Source organism: Leptonychotes weddellii, chromosome 13, assembly GCF_054177405.1.
Source record: "Leptonychotes weddellii isolate Sample4059 chromosome 13, ASM5417740v2, whole genome shotgun sequence".
In the NCBI taxonomy this organism is placed as follows: domain Eukaryota; kingdom Metazoa; phylum Chordata; class Mammalia; order Carnivora; family Phocidae; genus Leptonychotes; species Leptonychotes weddellii.
The window spans coordinates 52,682,239-52,701,203 of record NC_138381.1 but is presented as its reverse complement, the minus strand read 5'-3'; the positions used below and the strand labels follow the sequence as shown (position 1 = coordinate 52,701,203).

At 34.9% G+C, this 18,965-nt stretch overlaps 1 protein-coding gene across 9 annotated transcripts in view; it reads right to left on the bottom strand.

Moving 5' to 3' along the window:
• The window catches only part of ANKRD12 (ankyrin repeat domain 12), a 125,251-nt gene that overhangs the window by 24,045 nt on the left and 82,241 nt on the right, over window positions 1-18,965 (bottom strand). For 2 of the 9 annotated variants that reach the window (XM_031038062.2, XM_081802564.1), the window contains exon 2: window positions 15,655-15,734. The exons of the other annotated variants lie outside the window; for them this stretch is intronic. In XM_031038062.2, coding sequence (XP_030893922.1) covers window positions 15,655-15,718 — 64 coding nt within the window. In that variant the 5' untranslated portion in view covers window positions 15,719-15,734. The remainder of the gene's footprint in view (window positions 1-15,654; window positions 15,735-18,965) is intronic. 9 annotated transcript variants of the gene reach the window in all.

Here is an 18,965-nt window from a genome sequence, read left to right as displayed (position 1 = left end):
AAGATTTTTTTCTTCTTCCTAGGTGGGCATCTTTTTTTAGCTGAAATGTATGTTGTATACATTGGGACTCAATCTGAAAGGAAACTCAGGCTTCTAACTAAAGGTAAAGAAAACTGAGGCCTCTGACCAAGGAGGAAACAGCATACTCACTATAAAAATGATAAATTTGTTAAGTATTTATTAAAATTGTAAATTTAATATAGTAAGCTTCCTCTAAACTCATCTAGCCTCCAAATACTCTTCTCACATAAAAATTCAAATTCCAGAAGCATTTTGGGGTGTCTATAAGGTACTGGGCACTGTATAGGAGCTCTGGAGAGATCACAATCTTATTTTTGGAGAAGAGGAATATTCTAATGAGTGATGTGGTTATACTGACACATGGTATAAAAAAGAACATTTTTGGAATCATAACTGCTTGTATAGATGCTGCAAATGCTCCCCATTCCCAGCCATCAATATTGCAATATATAGTATCAAACTACAGAACTGTATGTTGCAAAAAGGAACATCTATTTTGGAAGCAGTGTTTATTTTGGTCCCTGATTAAGTGACTACAAGAATATGTTACTTATACAAGAGGTGTTATTTTCTATTGTTAATGTTTTATTTATAATTTGCTCTTGAGAACTTATCTTTATGTGTAGTTTTCCAGGATTTAATTCTTTATGATTTATATATAATTATTCTATTTATATTGTCTCTCCTTAGATGATTACTTTTATTGGAATTTAGGAATGCTTTTTTCCTTTGTATATCCCACAAAACCTCAGTTCTACACTAAGAATCAGACTTCAATAAGCATTTATTCTGTCCCACCAGGCACACAGTGTTAGGTGCCAGGTGGTGATAAGATAAAAAGACAGTCCTGCCTCTTTAACAGTTATACAACCTGATAATAGCTAAAAAGGCAATAGATACTAGGTTGAAAGGGTGCACTTGGGAAGCAGTCTGCTTGGGAGAACTAGAGAAGGAAAGCAGGATTCTCAAAGAAGTGGCACTAAAGCTAAGGCAAGAAAGACGTACAGGGATTTCAGGGCATAGAAATAACAATGACCTAAACAAGCAGATCCAATTACAGCATGCATACCATTTTACATATGGCTCTTTTCCATTGAACAGATCACATTTTCTCCTAAAATTAAATCTTCTTCATTACTATTTTTAAAGGCTGCATATTACATTAAGTTAATCTGTAATCATTTAAGTCATTTATACATTCAGGTTGTTTCCAATTATTTGATATTATACATATCTAATAATGGAGAAAATTTTTTTGTACATGTTACTTGAAAACAGCAATATATCAATTTGTGTATGAAAAAAGAAATGATGGGCGCCTGGGTGGCTCAGTTGGTTGAGCGACTGCCTTCGGCTCAGGTCATGATCCCAGGGTCCTGGGATCGAGTCCCGCATCGGGCTCCCTGCTCTGCGGGGAGCCTGCTTCTCCCTCTCCTACTCCCCCTGCTTGTGTTCCCTCTCTCACTGTGTCTCTGTCAAATAAATAAATAAATAAATCTTTAAAAAAAAAAAAGAAAAAAGAAATGAGAAATGCATCAGAAGAGTATCTGTGCTAAACTTTTTCTGGAGGAATTATGGGTGACTTTTATTTTCTTTTTCAAACTTTTCTCTATTTTCCAAATTCCTAGCATAACAGATACTTTATCATTAGAAAAAAATTTTTTTTTAAGTTCACTAATAGGGGGTGCCTGGGTGGCTCAGTCAGTTAAGTGTCCAGCTCTCGATCTCAGCTCAGGTCTTGATCTCAGGGTTATGAGTTCAAGCCCCATGTTGGCTCCTTGCTGGGTGTGGAGCCAACTATATATATATTATATATAAAGTTCACTAATAGGTATGAAATAGCATCACCATTTTTTTGATTATTGGTGTGGCTCATTTTGCCATGTAGTATTTCCTCCTGTGTAATGTCACTTTATAATTTCTTCAGCCTATTTTCTCCTGGTCTTTTTGTCTATGCATATTAATACATTATTTAAATTATACCACACATATAATCTCATGTATGTTTTGCTTATTATATCATAGTGCTTATCTTGAATATACATTCAAGATTTAGTGCAAATTCTTTAAGGGAATTAAACATATATGTGTACCATGAGAGATGTAAGATTTGTCACTTGTGTTCCTGATTCATCAACTGAAGGTAATTAAGCAGTGCTCTCCAACCCAGATATACTTTTTTTCCTATGGTTCTTTTTCAAAGACTACATTTTTAAAAGGGAAAATAAAAATGTAAGTTTTAAAGTGAGAAAGTTAGCTTGACACTAATTAATGTCCATGACAGGAGTGTGGCATTACTCCAGTGCAGGATTGTAACCTGGCTCTGGTCACTGAGTTGCATATGCCCAGTGGGCTTGCTCCATTGCAGGCTGGTTCTCAGCAGATGGTGGCAATAATCCTGTGCTGCTCTCATGAAGATTTTTTGCCTTTCTTAGGAGATGATCACTTTATACGGAGAAAATCACCTAGACACTCTAAATCCTCAAATTCTTATAGTCAAATGGCATGGCTATTATTATACTGTTTTTTTCCATTTTGTCCCAATCTTTTAGTCTTCAATTATCTAATCAGTAAATTTGAATTTGTATTTAAAACATGTATCAAATTATTTCTGACAGAAAGTTCCTTTAAAAAATGTTAATGTTTGGAGAGCCTGGGTGGTTCAGCTAGTTACGAGTCTGACTCTTGATTTTGGCTTAGATCATGATCTCGGGGTTGCAAGATCAAGCCCTGCGTTGGGGCTCTGTGCTGAGCATGAAGCCTGCTTAAGATTCTCTCCCTCCCTTTCTCCCGCTCATACATGTTCGCTCGCTCTCTATTGGGGGCAGGAGCAACACCAAGGCGGGGAGGGGCAGTGGGAGAGGGAGAAACAGACTCCCTGATGAGCAGGGAGCAGGAGGACATGGAGCTCAATCCCAGGACCCCAGGATCATGACCTTTGCTCTGTTTATCATCTCAAACAATTTTATTTGGGAAACTAGAAGGAAAATGAGAAATACAAAGGTTAAGCAATCATTCAAGCATTTTTTTGTTAAAGCATTTTTCTTCTCCATAAAAAAAATGCTAAATAATAAAAGAAGGCTTAATTGGTTAAAAACACGTAAATACATTTGAAATTTGCTCTTGTACTTCTCAAGGCACTTTCAGATATTTGCAACAAACACTAGTGACACTTACAGAATAGTTAAATGTTATTTGAGGTCACTATTATCCTTAGGCTTGACTTTTTTCTCTACGGATACATTTCCATCTTTTCTTGTATGGTATCCAAAAAGGGGCAGCAGTCAATGCAGAGAGATGGTAACATATAAAGTAAATCCCTCTTTCAAAATCTCTCCAAAATCACCAGTGTGCATTTGACAAATCAATTACATCTCACAAGCCTAATAAGAAATTCAGTAGAGGCCAGGCTTTTAAAATGGTTTGAATTATATTAATTTAGGAAACGTATAATTATTCTAATGTCACATATATTCTGGGAGTGGATGATGATGATGATGATGATGATGATACAAAACTAAATACACCATGACCCTAAAACTTGAACTTATAGTGAAGTCCAGGTCTCTACTTTTCCTCAGAGCTTCAGATGCCTAACCTGGATTCTGGGACTCATTCCAACCATCCTAACTCAAAATTGAGAACATTCAACTCCTTACTTTCTCTTCTGCAGCTTTTTTCTCTTGCTGCGTAAAGCCACTATCTCCCACTTCTGTAGCATACCAAGCAACCCACTTACTCCAGCTGAAAACCTCTGAGCCATTTTTAACATTCTCAATCCTCAACTTCCAAAATTAACTGTTCAAAGTTTCAATCTCTGGACTATCTCTTAAATCCATCTATTCCCACTACCACTGTCCCAGCTCAGGTTCTCATCATTTCTTGCCTAGATCAGTTATCACTTTAACCACAATGTGGCCAGCATTATAGAACATATTATGTCTCTTTTCATCTGAGGGCTCCCTACTCTAGGATAAAATAAAAACCACAAAGATGATGGTATGAGACTTCTGAAAATCTAAAACACTCTTCTCTCCTACTATCATTTATTCATAACAGCAATTATTATTCCTATATAAGAGACATGTAAACAGAGTCTGAGCCAGTTAAGCAGCGTGGTCCAAAGTTACGTCACCCTTAGGAAATGTATCCCAGGATGCTTTTGTCCGATTTCACAGTATTTTCTACATTGTCTCCCACCTTTCATTTCTTCTTGCTATTCACATTAGCCATACTAACTAGTATACTACTCACTCTTCCCCAAGTTTACATGCATATTTATGTGGGTTCTGATCAGCTGCTCTTTAGTATTTCCCAACTACTTAACTAGAAGATATTTTAGATTAGAGGTTAGGGGGAGGAGCACTTCAAAAATTTACATATAGGAAGGGCTTAGGGTAGTCACCTGTTATGGGGAGGGTGTTGGGTAGGGGACTTGTCTTGAGGCTATGTTTGCATTGGTATTTATGGAGATTACATGTTTATTTGGAATGGTTTGGAAGGAGCTATATTTAACTTCTCATTTATCCTTTGGGAACATCACTTCCAAAAGGTGTGCATTTTTTTTTTAAATCTGTTATTCTCACCACCTGGGATAGTTGAAGACTGTCTGTTTCCCAAAAAGGCAAAGGGAAGGCTATCTGCGCCACTATATATCCTCAATGCATTCCACCTATTCTAGATGAGTACATGCTTAAATACACGCACGCACAAGATTTAGCTTCCTATAAACCTACAATAATATATTACTTTATTTTTAACAGTGCCTCCCTAAATCTATAGCATCCAGAGAATGAAAACTTGTATTTTATATTTGTGGGATGGAGCATGGTAGGGATGGTAGTATGCTTACTGAGAAAAAAAATGGCCTATATATGGCATTGAGACTCCTTTGTGGGAAGGTAACCTTCAGTGAGGTAGCTGTAATTTTCTGCTTGTTTTCCACATTATTCAACAGATACTTTAAACATAAGTCCATGACTTACACTTGGGGACTTTCATTAAAACATATAGTAGATGCTTAACAGATGCAGAATAAATATGCAAGTAGGGCATTTTAGAACCACATTAAGAAATAAGAAATCAGGGGTGCCTGGGTGGCTCAGTCGTTAAGCGTCTGCCTTAAGCTCAGGTCATGATACCAGGGTCCTGGGATCGAGCCCCGCATCAGGCTCCGTGCTCGGCAGGAGGCCTGCTTCTCCCTCTCCCATTCCCCCTGCTCGTGTTCCCTCTCTTGCTGTGTCTCTCTCTGTCAAATAAATAAAATCTTTAAAAAAAAGAAGAAGAAATCAAGAAATCAAGTGGGGGTACATAGGGTAGAACAAGAGGACTGTAGAAAGGGATATAAACATGAAATACAAATTTATCCACTCTACAAGTTTGTGTAACATCCAGGTGGCAAATGATGTTGCCACTATCTGGGTAATTCATTGCTGATGTCCCCTTTAAACTCAGCAATTTGAAGAGGTGGCAAACATTTCCTCCACATGCCATTAGTTCCCATATCACCTGTCATGTGGAGCACAGCTGTTATTTGATTTGCTTTAAGCCACCTTGAATTTTCATATAGCTTGCACTTTCACACATTATGCACTAACATGCCTATCTTCCTATATTGACCTCATGCTCTCATATATCAGCTGCTGAACTTTTTTAGTCAGCCAGAAATTTATTTTTAAGCAATGGCACCATTTTTATATAGTGTTTATACAGTTATTTGAATACATATGTATTTTGTTTGTATTTATCAGAAAAACTGCTGATACTGGTAATAACACAATTAAGAGAGAAACTGATAGATGTAGTAAAAGTAGCAAATCTTAGAGGGCATGTTCTGCATGAAGCACTGGGTGTTATACGCAAACAATGAATCATGGAACACTACATCAAAAACTAATGATGTAATGTACGGTGATTAACATAATAACATAATAGCCTCCTTCAGAAGCTCAATGAAGACTTCAATTCTGAAGCACAGGAAAATTAGAGAACTCATATGAAATACTAGATGTATGTACAGTGTGTTGATATTCTGAAAAGTAGTGATGAAAGTAAGGTTTTAAAATTATGGGAAAAAGCAGCATGTAAAATATTTTAATAATTTATACGAAGAGTTTATGCCAATACTGCTAGAAATCAGTTTGAAAAGAAGCCCAATGTTCACCTCAGTCTTGACAAAAATTAAGAAAATTGATCAGAACCATTAAAATAATCTGCTCAACCTCCAGCAAAATTTCTTTGTAATAACTGCAAATGACTTTTCCTTCTCAATGTTAAAGCCAGTTTACCATTAAACTCACTATAGGTAAACTAAGAAAATTTGAAATTCAGGCAAGATAATACTTGGAAAAATAATTTTCCTTAAATGAAATCATGGAGATGCATTGAGCAAAATCCAGACTTTGGGAAAATTTACCAGCACATGATCAGGGTATTTCAACTAAAAATTGCAAGAACATAAGAATGCAAGGGAGTTATCTACAGATTAAAAGATACTTGGAACATAGAACCCAATTTGCAATATATGGACTTTATTTGGGTTCTGACTTTGAAAAAGTTAAAGAAAAAACCTTTTGATTTTATGAGGCAATCAGAACTTGGAACAGTAACTGGATATTTAATAGTAATAACATTTAGTCAGTTCAGGTATGATAATGGTATTGTGATTATGTTTAAAGTAAAAAAATTTCCTTCTTTTATAGGTAACTACTGAAACATTTTCCACTGAAATGACTTCAAAATGATGGGCGTATGAAAGAATGGAGAGGCAAAACAAATTAGCCAGAAGGTGGTAATTAGTAAAACTGGGTCATCAATACATATGGCTTCATAATATTGTTTTACTTTTGCATATATTTGAAAAATTTGATAATAAAGGTAAAATCATTAATTTGTTTACAATTACACTGTAATCTATTTAAAAATATTTTAAAAAATGAATACACTATGCAATATACAGAATAAAACAGAAAACCAAAACATATTTATTTGAGAGAGAGTGAGCACGAGTGTGAGAGAGAGAGAGATCATGAGCAGGGAGGAAGGGTAGAGGGAGAAGCAGACTCCCTGCTGAGCAGGGAGCCTGATGTAGGACTCCATCCCAGGACCCTGGCTGGGATCATGACCTGAGTCTTAAAGGCAGACACTTAACCTAAGACTGAGCCACCCAGGTGCCCAGAGTTTGTTCTTTTTTTAAATAATTTTCTTAATTTTCTGAGTACAGAGTCAGGTAACATGTAAGCACATTTTCAGGAATGTTATATATATGAGAATGTAAATTTTCATTGAAGATTTTAAAATAATGAATGCTAGACTCTATGGCAAACAACAAAAACACCAGCTATTTTATTTCATTTTCAGAACTCTTTTTGGCTAACAGAAGCTGCCACATTCATTCATAATGAACATGAGTTTCATCATGGCACGCTTTGAACAGTTATCATTAAGTCAAATAAATCTACACTAAACTCATATTGTTGTTTTATGCTGATACCAGGATCATCAGACTCGGAACTTTTCACACCCAGTGACAATCAGCATGGTACAATGGAAAAGTACATTGGTTCTGTCATTAGCCCTAGGTTTGAATCTTTGCTCTGTCACTTAACAGTCAGTAATCTAATATTAGGGATTAACTCACAGGGCTATTGTGAATATTAGATGAATTTACGTAACATGCCTAGTATATCCTGGTACATATCATGCATGTGATAAATATTAATTTATTGCTTAGATAAAAAGAGAAAAATATATCGTTAAATTAAAAGCACTTAAATAAAAAGTACATTTAACACGGCAAATTAAATAAAGCACACGTTAATTTAAAGCCAAAACTGAATCCCATAACCTTTTGTATTTAATTTAGTATCAGAAAATTGAAGACAAAAAGATTCAAGCTGACTCCAGGTACTTATTTCACTTACTACAGGGTTACAATGGAGGTATGTGGTCCTTCAGAATGAGGGCAACAGAAACCACCAGTCTTTCAAGTAAAAACTGGACATATGTAGACAAAGACTTTTCCTGGGGTAAGGAGGAGGGGCAGGTGGAGGCAGTGAGGGGAAAGAAGAAATAGAATGAACCAAGAAACAATTTTCTTATATTACTGTCTGGTGGAATTTATATTTTTAAACATAAAAAATACTAGTCATAAAAAGACAACTACTTATGTAAAAGATTTTTTAGTATTCCTCAAAGAAGGGATGGGAAATGGGAACGGAAACAGAGAAGGGGAGACACAATTATATAATTATTTCATTTGCTAATTACAATTTAATGCCATTATAGAATGATTTAAAAACAAGTGTTTCTTCTACAACTTAATAAGTAGATGAGAACTTTTTGTTGAAAATAATCCATGGGGAAAGCTTAACATACCGTATTTACACAAGTCTATAAATTACCTCATTCATTTTTGTACCCACCTTATATGTCTAGGGTACTACTATGTAATAATGTTAATAATACATTTGTCCATGACCTTATAGTTAATAAGTGGCAGAGCTAGGTCTTCAAACCCATTTCTCTGACTCTAATATCGGTACTCACAACCATCATGCTGTTACTTCTGAGTACGTAAAAACTCTAAATATAGTCAGGATGAACTATACAAACACCCAGTAAAACCATGCCATAATCCATAAGCATTCATATGAAAACCTTCTACTTCTTTATGTTTATTTCATGATGGAGTATATCAAGAAAATAACTCTGCCACAAAAACCTAGGCTCTACAATAAAGGATTATATTAAATGAGACTTACTGTTAACCTAACATGTAAAGTATTTGAACTAAGAAAGTAACAAATAATGGTGTTAAACATACCCACCTGAGGTTAAAGCTGAATTTCAAATATGAACTCGCTATCTCTCTATTCTTTGTGTGATTTTGAGATATTCACATCTTAGATACACAATATCTTGATTTATATATTCCATAAATACATGAAATAAGAGATTAAAAACACCTCACTCATTGACTATTAATACAATTTATAAAGGAAAAAAAGTCAAGGGATGGGGAAGATGGGTGAAGGTAGTTAAAGGGTACAAATTTCCAGTTATGAGTAAGTTCTGAGGATATAATGTACAGCATGATGACTATAGTTAACAACACTGTATTGTATATTTGAAAGTTGCTAAAAGTGGATTTTAAAAGTTCTCACCACACAGATGAAATTGTAGCTATGAGGCCATGGATGTGTCCTCTAACCTTACTGTGGTAATTCTGCAGTATACACATATACGAAATCATTACACTGTACACTGTACATTTACATGTTATATGTCTATTATATCTCAATAAAGCTAGAAATAAAAAAATAAAGGAAAACCAGCTATGTTGTGACTGCCTTAAATGACTACAAACCTGTGAACTTGAATAGATTTTCCATCTTTATAATGGTAAATACAAATGACATTTTTAAAGATTACAAGTATGGTTCTCAACATATCATTTTAAATAATTAGACATGTCTAATGTGATAACCTTATTTCATATTTTCACTATTTTTAAAACTAATATTTATCAAGTGTATTCTGTGCCAGTTGATATTCTACATGCGTTCATGTATTAACTCGTTTAACCTTTGTTTACAACACCTCGATGAGGTTTGTACTGTAATCTCTGTTTTACAGATATGGAACTTAGCATATACAGGTTAACTAACTTGCCCATAATTAGAGATCCAGGGATCAAATCTAGATAGTATGGAATACTAAAATCTGAGCTTTATTATTAAACAGCCATTTCAAAAAGAGTAGAAAAAAATGCTTTATGACTTGATTTCCATTACCAAAATATCCACAATGTTTAAAGTTGTGTGTGTGTGTGTGTGTGTGTAACGTACTCAAACAGAACTAAGTATTCTTTTAACACAAGGAAGATTACTTAAAAAAAAACAAAATTTACATTTGGAATGTTGTTTGCTTATGTCATTTTTATTCAGTGATGGGCTAGTGCATTAAAAGTCCTAAGCTATACCTCTTTGGTAATCTTTATTTATTATAAAGATTGTTTTCATTTCCTTTATTTTCAAGGATCATTTACTATTCTTTTATTACAAAAGTAAAACAGTTCATGACAGAAAACCAAGAAATAGAGATGGGTAAAGAAAAAAAGCTACCCATTAAATAATCCCACCACCCAAGAGAATCATTCTTCATAACTTACAGTACTACACTTGATTTTATTTGAATTTAACTTAGAAGTAATAAAGGGAACAGAATTTCTGAACTTCAGATCTGTTCTCTTGACTTTTCTAAATTGCCTAACCAACAGACACCTCTTACTGCCATTTCAGAAAGCATGTATGTGCTCCATGAGCAGCCCAAAATCATGTCACATTTTAGCTTGCTTTATAATTAGGCCATGAATTGTTCCTATGTTTTATTTTCCCTGGAGTTTTCACCTTTTTTCTTGTTCATCAGCTCAGACAATATGCCTTCATATCAATAATACCAGACACAGTGAACTCTCAGAATCTAATTCACACAACATGTGTATTGTTATCTACTCTTTTCTTGATAACATTCCTCATAAAGCTGACATTTTGTTCAAAAATATGCTAATTGCACATTGCTGTCACTCTGGAATTTTTCACCAAAATCCCGAGTTAGTCTTTGTATCTTCCTTTTAGACTTGTATTTTGTGTCACTAAAGAGAAATATATGTGAATAATTTTTTCAGAAAAAGAATAGAAAGCATGTCCAAGGAGGTTTTAGCCTTTACGCTTGAGTGATAGGTGGGTGGGAATGGAACTCTAGGTTCAAAATAATATTTCACAGAATGCTGTAACTATAGCTCCACCTGTCTTCTAAAACATTTAAGGATGAGAAATCTGATGCCAATCTCTTTCCTTTGTAGGTAACATGTTTCCCTGTGATTCTGGGAGCTTATAGGATTAAAAAAAAAAACACCTTTATCCTTGAAGTTGTCATGTATCGAGATGTGGAGTTTTTTTTCCCTTTCTTCCTTTCTTTCTATTCCACAAACGTAAATCTTTCTTTAAAAGACATTTTCTTCAATTAAAAAATCTATTTTCTTCTTAGCATTTGCTCTTTTTGTAAGATGAATACTATATTATCCTGGGCATGTGTTCTGTTTTTGTTATCATTTTTCTCATATTTCCAATGTCTCTTTAAAAATGTTTTATACATTGCTCTTCTCTTTGATCTCAAGATCTTCAGCAATGTCCAGTCTGTTCTTTAGTCCTGTATAGAATATTTATTTTCAGTAATGATAAATATTTTGAGTTCGAAGGACTTTCCAGGTCTACTTTTTCACAGCAGCCTTTTGTTGTTATTGCCCACCAAGGCTCTCCAAGAAAAATTTATCCTTCTGCTTTCTACATTATTTATATTTTCCAAGATCAACTGTTCTGTTTGTTCATCTTGGCCCTTTTGTCTTTCATTCACTTGACTTTCCTTAAATCTCTGTATTTCTTTTTGTATTGATAAAGGGGAAAACTCATTTCTTCAGCAGTTTTGTGGTGAATCTCTACAATAGGCCTCTCCTCCTCTGAGAGGACTTTGCAATGATCTGTGGCTCTCTCTAATCTCAGTCTTCTGCTGAGACTGTTCCCTGAAAAAGCTAAGTTTCAGAAATTCTCTGAGGCTTCACTGGAGGAGTACTTCACAACTGCTGCAAGCCTCTCATATATATTTTGCATTGTTCCTTTGCTCTGTAATAGTTCACTAACCGCAACTAACATATTTAAGGACTAATTATACAAGTTATTTATATTATATAGCCAAAGAAGTAACACTAAAAAAAATAGACCTGCATTTTAGGAAACAAATCATTACAGCTTTCATATCCCTAAACTGATTGAGAAATATAGCTTGGAGACCGGGAAATAAAACACTGGGTAATTTTATATAGTCTCTTGTAAATCTCAACTTCTAAGTCACAATTTTCCTAAGTAAAGTTTAGGCATTTTAAAGATTTTATTTTTAAGTCATCTCTCTACCCAACGTGGGGCTTGAACTTACAACCCTGAGATCAAGAGTTGCACGCTCTGTGCCAGCTGGGTGCCCCAAAGTTTAGGTATTTTAATACTGCTTTATAGAAGAGAAGTCATACATCTATCTGGAAATAGGTATGCCATATGAGGACATATTCTCACTGTATTTCTACAGTAATAGTTGTAGGTAAGAGAATTAAAGTCAAGAGTTTAGGGGCAAGCTGGGGAAGGAAGAGAATATAATCAACAGTTGAAAATACAAAGTCTAAAAGCAAAATCTACATAGGAAATAAAATCAAGTACCACAACACTCTGTATACTCCCTCACTTAATTGTAATTAGTTATACACTGCCTTTCTACTAAAATGTCAGTAACATAGAAACTAATTCTATAAAGTATAAATTAATCAAGATTTTTCTCCTAAAAATAAGACTAGTATCACTACAAAAATTTTGATGTCACTAAAGGAAACTGACAAAATCACCCAGTCTCAGCTAATTCCGTAAGATTATTATATAGTACTATCATATATATATACACGTATATATATACGTGTATATATATATGTATATGTATTACATGGAGGTCCTTTTAACCATGACTAGATAAAACATTTTTCTGCAGACAGGATGATATAGCTAAGGCTGAACTCATTCAAATGTATGCATATATAATAAATATTTTAAAAAGTCAAAGGGTTCTGCCCAAATGTACCCTTTACAGAGTTTTAGTCTTAAATATTCAGTAATATCTCAACTACCATAATTATGTGACAGACTCACTTTAAGTTGCTAGACGCTGGCAGAAATTCAGTTTGTAATGAAAACCATCAAGCTAACATATTATTAACAAAAAACCTATTAGCTTGGTATTTATGATAAATAACTTTACATATTTTGGGTAAATACACTTGAAGTATCTTGACTACTATATGTACATGAATTTCAAAGAGGGATATTTAGCAGACCATTATTTTATGTAACATAGAATTTCAAGACTTATATTCATTTGCAGACATCCAAAAAACATCTCAGCTGCAACCACAATTCTCCACTTATTTTTCTGATAGATGAGCAAGTAAAAAATATAGAACTGTGTAATTTTTATAGACACTGCTAAAAAGTGAGTATCTACAGTAAATGGTAATTTAGTTAACTTTGTTTCCTTTTTCTCCACTTAACTTTGACATACATATTTTTCTTTAAAAAACATTCCGTGTAGAATTAAAAATTCTTAAGCTTTGGAACTAGGTCGCTATAATTAATCCACGTAAGACATATGATAAAATCTGTATTGATTTGAAAGTACTGATTTTCAAATAAGAGAAGTGTAGAGGGTTTTTTTGTTTGTTTGTTTAGGATTCAGGAAGAAGCAGCATGATATTTAGGAGAACGTTTGAAAAATTAAAATCAGAACTCTGTGTGTAAAGTGTACCATATATGTCACAAAGCAGAGGAGAAAAAGCAGAGCATGCGAAAACACTATGCAAAACACTATGGAATTTCTTCTGGTTGGGCATTCAATCAAAGAATATCTCATTGCCTATCATGCTGTATGCTCAACCCTCCGTATATTATGGTTACCTAAGTGTCTTTCATTTCTTCTAAGCACTGGTACTACAGGGATATGTGAAAAATAAAGGGTGCTGAACACCCAACACTGTGCTTGCTGCCACTCAACAATTTCAGAAAAAGATTTAATCAAAGAGGTTGCTAACAGTCCTAATTAAATAAAGTAAGGTTCTTGGGTTATAAATGGATTATAGTTTTCCACACTCGACCTAACCCACTTCCTAACATTTATACTGGAAGTGATTTAAAAATGCCATTTGGAAAGCAAGAAAATAAAATATTCTTTACATCTTAAACAGAAAAATCCTTAATTTTAGGTATACTAACATACAAACTCCTTTATCCTATAAAATGCTCTATCAAGTCTAAACTTCTAATGATCAAGTATGTTGATATATGTTTTAACAATCTAAAAACATCTTATGTAATTTCTTCCTGTAGATACCTTCATACTTCTAAGGTTAAAAGGTATGCTTTGTTAAAAGGTTTCCTAAGGTGATGCTTCTTCCTATGGTTAAACTGTTAACATCACATAATCCATTTAATAAAAATTTCTGGTATATTTTGACTTAAGTAATTGTTTTTTTTAATCTCTTGATTTATTAACTGTTATAATTCCATATATGCATGTATCAGCCATATTTTCATAGCTCCTGAAATATAAAACTGAGGAAATGAGTTTCACAAATTATGACAATATATTTAGAATAGTTAACAATTTACTATTTTAATTTAAGAAAATAAGGCTTCAAAATACTGGTCATTTTGTGTATTTTATGACACAGAAATGTACTCAGTAAACATCAGTGGTAACAGTATATCACTATCTTTTTAAAAGTTTCTTAATCTGTTTTACAGCAGATGCTAAAATGTAGCTCATCTATTTATTATGATGGAGCATCTCCTTGCTTAAGTTGAAGTATGCAAGTGAGCAAAGCTTACAGCAGCTGCTTAATAAACAAGGCCAGATTTCTAGTGGTCAAAGTAAAAGAAAAAGGTGAATAACTTTTTTGACAATGACTGGCATTTTCAACTTTGTTCACTGGCCACTTTGTTTAAGTAATAAAATCAATGTCTGCAAATTTACAACAGAATCTCTACTTTGGCAATTAATGAATGTCAGAAAGTACTGGGGCGGGCACTGTGTGACACAGAGTTACCCACTTCTCTACACCATAATTATGTTTCATGAGCATGATATGGCTCTCTGAATATGACTGAGTCCTCAGCAGGGTAGCAAGAAGCAAATATTTATAGCAAACACCATTATTAGATAGAATTTCTGTGCAGGAAGATAATATGGAATAAGACTGGGAAAAGGGTAGAAGTTGGCGGGTGGGAGGGGGGAAAGACTAAAGAATTATGCAAATTTAAAAGTGCTGCACATTGGTACTAACTGTACTAACCAGGACATGTATTCCTGCAACAATATCATAAATGTTTGATGTGTATGACATAGGACAGCTATTCAGTGCAGTCCTTGAACTGAGGCCAGTCTGCAAATTGTTTATTACTAATCTGTGAAGAAATGAGGAGCCTGCACCAAAAATGGAAATCAATTATGTCACTAGCACACTGGTTAGCTCAGCTGATATTTACTCACAGCCTTTTTTCCTTTTTGATAAAAGGAAGGAACGCATTGATTTACATTCTGGCACAAGCTCCTTATCTTGAGGACCAATAACAGTTTGTGGAACAGCTACCCTGACCTGAGTAGCACTGTCATAAAGCACAATGCCTAATGGAATAAACCACATTTAAAATGTTACATATTTAACACCCTTTATTTCCTCCAAATTTAGTAATTTCTAAAATTCAATGCCTTGGTTATATTCTCTAACTTTGCAACACTTAAAGTGTATCTGTCACATGGATGATGTGATATACTGGATGGGTGATGATGCTATCAGGCCTTATACATACAAACAGCTATGGGCAGTTAAATTAATTTTCTATTAAATAGTAATACATTCTAAATTTAGATCAGATGAAGTTTGATAAAGTTAAGTCTAATAAGGACCTCATGTAAATTAAGCAATAAATTGGGTATTTTCATCAGTCTTTTTCAGCAACTCCAAAATCTTTGTATGATACTTACTGATGAGTTTTGCATCATTCCTTGAGGGACTTTGATCATGCAATAATTCAGGTACATTCATCATGTGGAAAATAAATATTCTGAAAAACCAATACATAGTTGATGAACACATGAAACAGTCAAAATCAGTGAAAATCAAAAAAGGTTCTAGAAGATGTGTTTCTCTCTAATTAAACATTTAAGTTTAAATAAGATACCTTCCCTCTTCCATGGGAAAAATTTGTAGCACCTCTTTCTAATGGAGAGTTTTATAATAAAAGCTGCTTTTTATAGCTACTGTTTTCTGAAAAGACCAGAATTATAGAGTTTGTAGCCATAATAAATGGGAAAATTAACATATCATGTTATCATATATATCATATAACATCACATTTCTAAATTTCAAATCTTATTTTCTAACTTTCTTATGAAAGCCAGTGTACTTTCAGCTATTATGGTCTCGATTTCATATAGCACAAAGATGTTCAAATGACTTGCAGCTTGTAACTGGTAGATGGATTTACAAATATTTTAAAAGTAGAAACTGACAGGGATAGGTGGATGATTACATTAGTATCTCCATTTTCCTAATCAGCTGTATCTCTAGTACTTAAATAGTGCCTGACACATAATGAATGCTCCAAAATAGTTGCTGAATAACTGAACTGAAGGAAAAGGAGGAAGAAGAGCTTAGGACGACTAACAAGTGACATATGTATAGCTGAATGATGCTATCACCAATTGAGACAGGAAAAACAAGGAGTGTAAATGGAAGAAAAAGAAGTTCTATATTCAGGGCTACTGACTTCTGTGGAATTCTAAGCAGTAATATCCAGAGGGCAGCTAATATACAAGTTTGAGGCTTAAGAGAAAGATAGAGCGATTATTTGGAAGGCCTCACCACATTAATGGTAATTAAAACTGTGAGTGTGGATGAAATTTATCTGTGAGAATATGTGTCATGAGAAAAGAGTCCAGAAAGCAGAATCTTTGGAAAAACCAACACAGGGTGATGGGAATGAGGAAGAAATGAAGATGAGATTCTAGAAGGAAACTGAGAAGAAACAGTCCAGGAAGCTAGATGAAAGCCAGGAGAGAATTACATCCCAAAAACCAACACAGGAGAATTTTAGAAAGAACGTGGTCAACACTGCCAAAATCTACAGAAAGACTGAAAAGGCAGCTAAAGGATCTGGCAGTTAGAAGATCATGTGTGATGTTAGTAAACAGATTCAACAGAGCACATTTAGCTAGGTATATATCCTTTCAGATTCTGCTCCATGCTTTTAAGATTTTACACAACTATATGTACATATACAAACATACACAGAGGTTTTAAAAACATTATTCATTTTACAAAAAGAGATATTATGATTATTTATCTTGATTTTTCTAACTCAAAAATATCTTATGAAAATCTCTCCAAGTAAGAGCAGTAAAACATGCCTGTACAATAAATTGTCCATTGTGTGGCTATCTACCTCAATTTATGCAACCAATCCCTTATTATCACTATATATTTTTTCTTTTGCCACTAAAAACAGTGCTGTAATAAACATGAGATGTTCCCAGAAGCATGATTGCTAGATCAAGGAGCATATGTATTTTAAAGATTTTATTTATTTGAGAGAGAATGAGAGAGAGAGAGAGCATGAGAGGGGGGAGGGTCAGAGGGAGAAGCGGACTCCCTGCTGAGCAGGGAGCCCGATGCGGGACCTGATCCTGGGACTCCAGGATCATGACCTGAGCCGAAGGCAGTCGCTCAACCAACTGAGCCACCCAGGTGACCCAAGGAGCATACGTATTTTAAAAAACATTTTTATCATGGTAAATTTTGAACTTACACAAAAGTACACAATGGTTTTTTCTTTTTTTTTAAGATTTTATTTTTTTATTTGAGAGAAAGAATGAGATACAGCATGAGAGGGGAGATGGTCAGAGGGAGAAGCAGACTCCCTGCCGAGCAGGGAGCCCAATGTGGGACTCAATCCCAGGACTCCAGGATCATGACCTGAGCTGAAGGCAGCTGAGTAACCAACTGAGCCACCCAGGCACCCCCAAGTAGACAATGTTATCCTGAACCACCATGTCAGGTACCCATTAACTCAGCTCCAACAGCCATCAATGCTTGACCAATCCATACCTCTATTCATCCTATCCCTGTGTCATTTTGAAGCACATCCCATTCAATCTTTCATTTCATCTAGAAATATTTCAGGACCTATCTCTAAAAGATAAGGGTCTTGTATTTTGTTAGCTGTTAGACTGTTTTTCAAAAAAACTCTGACAATTCATATACCTCCCCTTTGATCCCCTCTCCTATTAGGTAACCACTTTTATAAGTTGTTGGTTTATTTTTCCAGTATTCCTTTTTTTTAAATGTAAGAAAATATACATATTGATGTATCTTCTAAATGCTTAAATGTCTGCTATTATCTTTCTTTTACCCTGTCATGTGAATAATACCTTGGTCAGGTACAGAATTTTTATGGTACAGTTCTTTTCTCTCAAGATTCTATCTTCCACTGTTACAAGTTCAAAGTCCAATGCCATCAACCAGGTGTCCACCACTCTGCAGGTCAACTGCAGCCACTGCAAGTGGCCTATGAGCAGCCACGGCTGGGTCTGTGACCAGTGCCACTGCTGCGCCAGCATGTGTGCCACCACGTGGTCAAGGGTCTGTTCGTGTGGTGCCAGGGCTGCAGCCACGACGGCCACCTACAGCACATCATGAAGTGGCTGGAGGGCAGCTCCCACTGCCCCGTGGGCTGCAGCCGCCTGTGCGAGTACTCCTGACCCACCCCGAGTTAGGCTCGGGGTGGGAGGGGCTGGGCGTGGCAAGCCAATAAAGGAAGCAGGAGCCGCAAAAAAAAAAAAAAAAAAAGAAGTCCAATGCCAATGTGACACTATCTCCTTGTAGATAACTTGTTACATTCAGAACGAAGGAAACTGACCAATATATGTCTGGGTGTGTGTGTGCATTTTCATTAAACCATCCGGAACTCACTGACCTTTATCACTGATGGACTCAGGCTATCTTCAGCTCCAGAAAATTTTCTTCTTTTTGTTTAATTGTGGACTATCCTTCACCTGTTTCTTTTTTCCCGTTTAAATTCCCATAAATATTATTCACATGTTAGATCTGTTAGATCTATTCCCTAAAGTCTATTATCTTTTCTTTCAGGATTCTTCCCCTTTTTATTTTTGCTGTGTTGTGAGAATTTATTTTACTTGATTTTCCAGTCTAATAATTTAAGTCCCAACAATGATCACTCCTCACTGGAGTTCTGCTTGCATAACTGTGATTTTTATTAGCTGTACCTACATTTCCT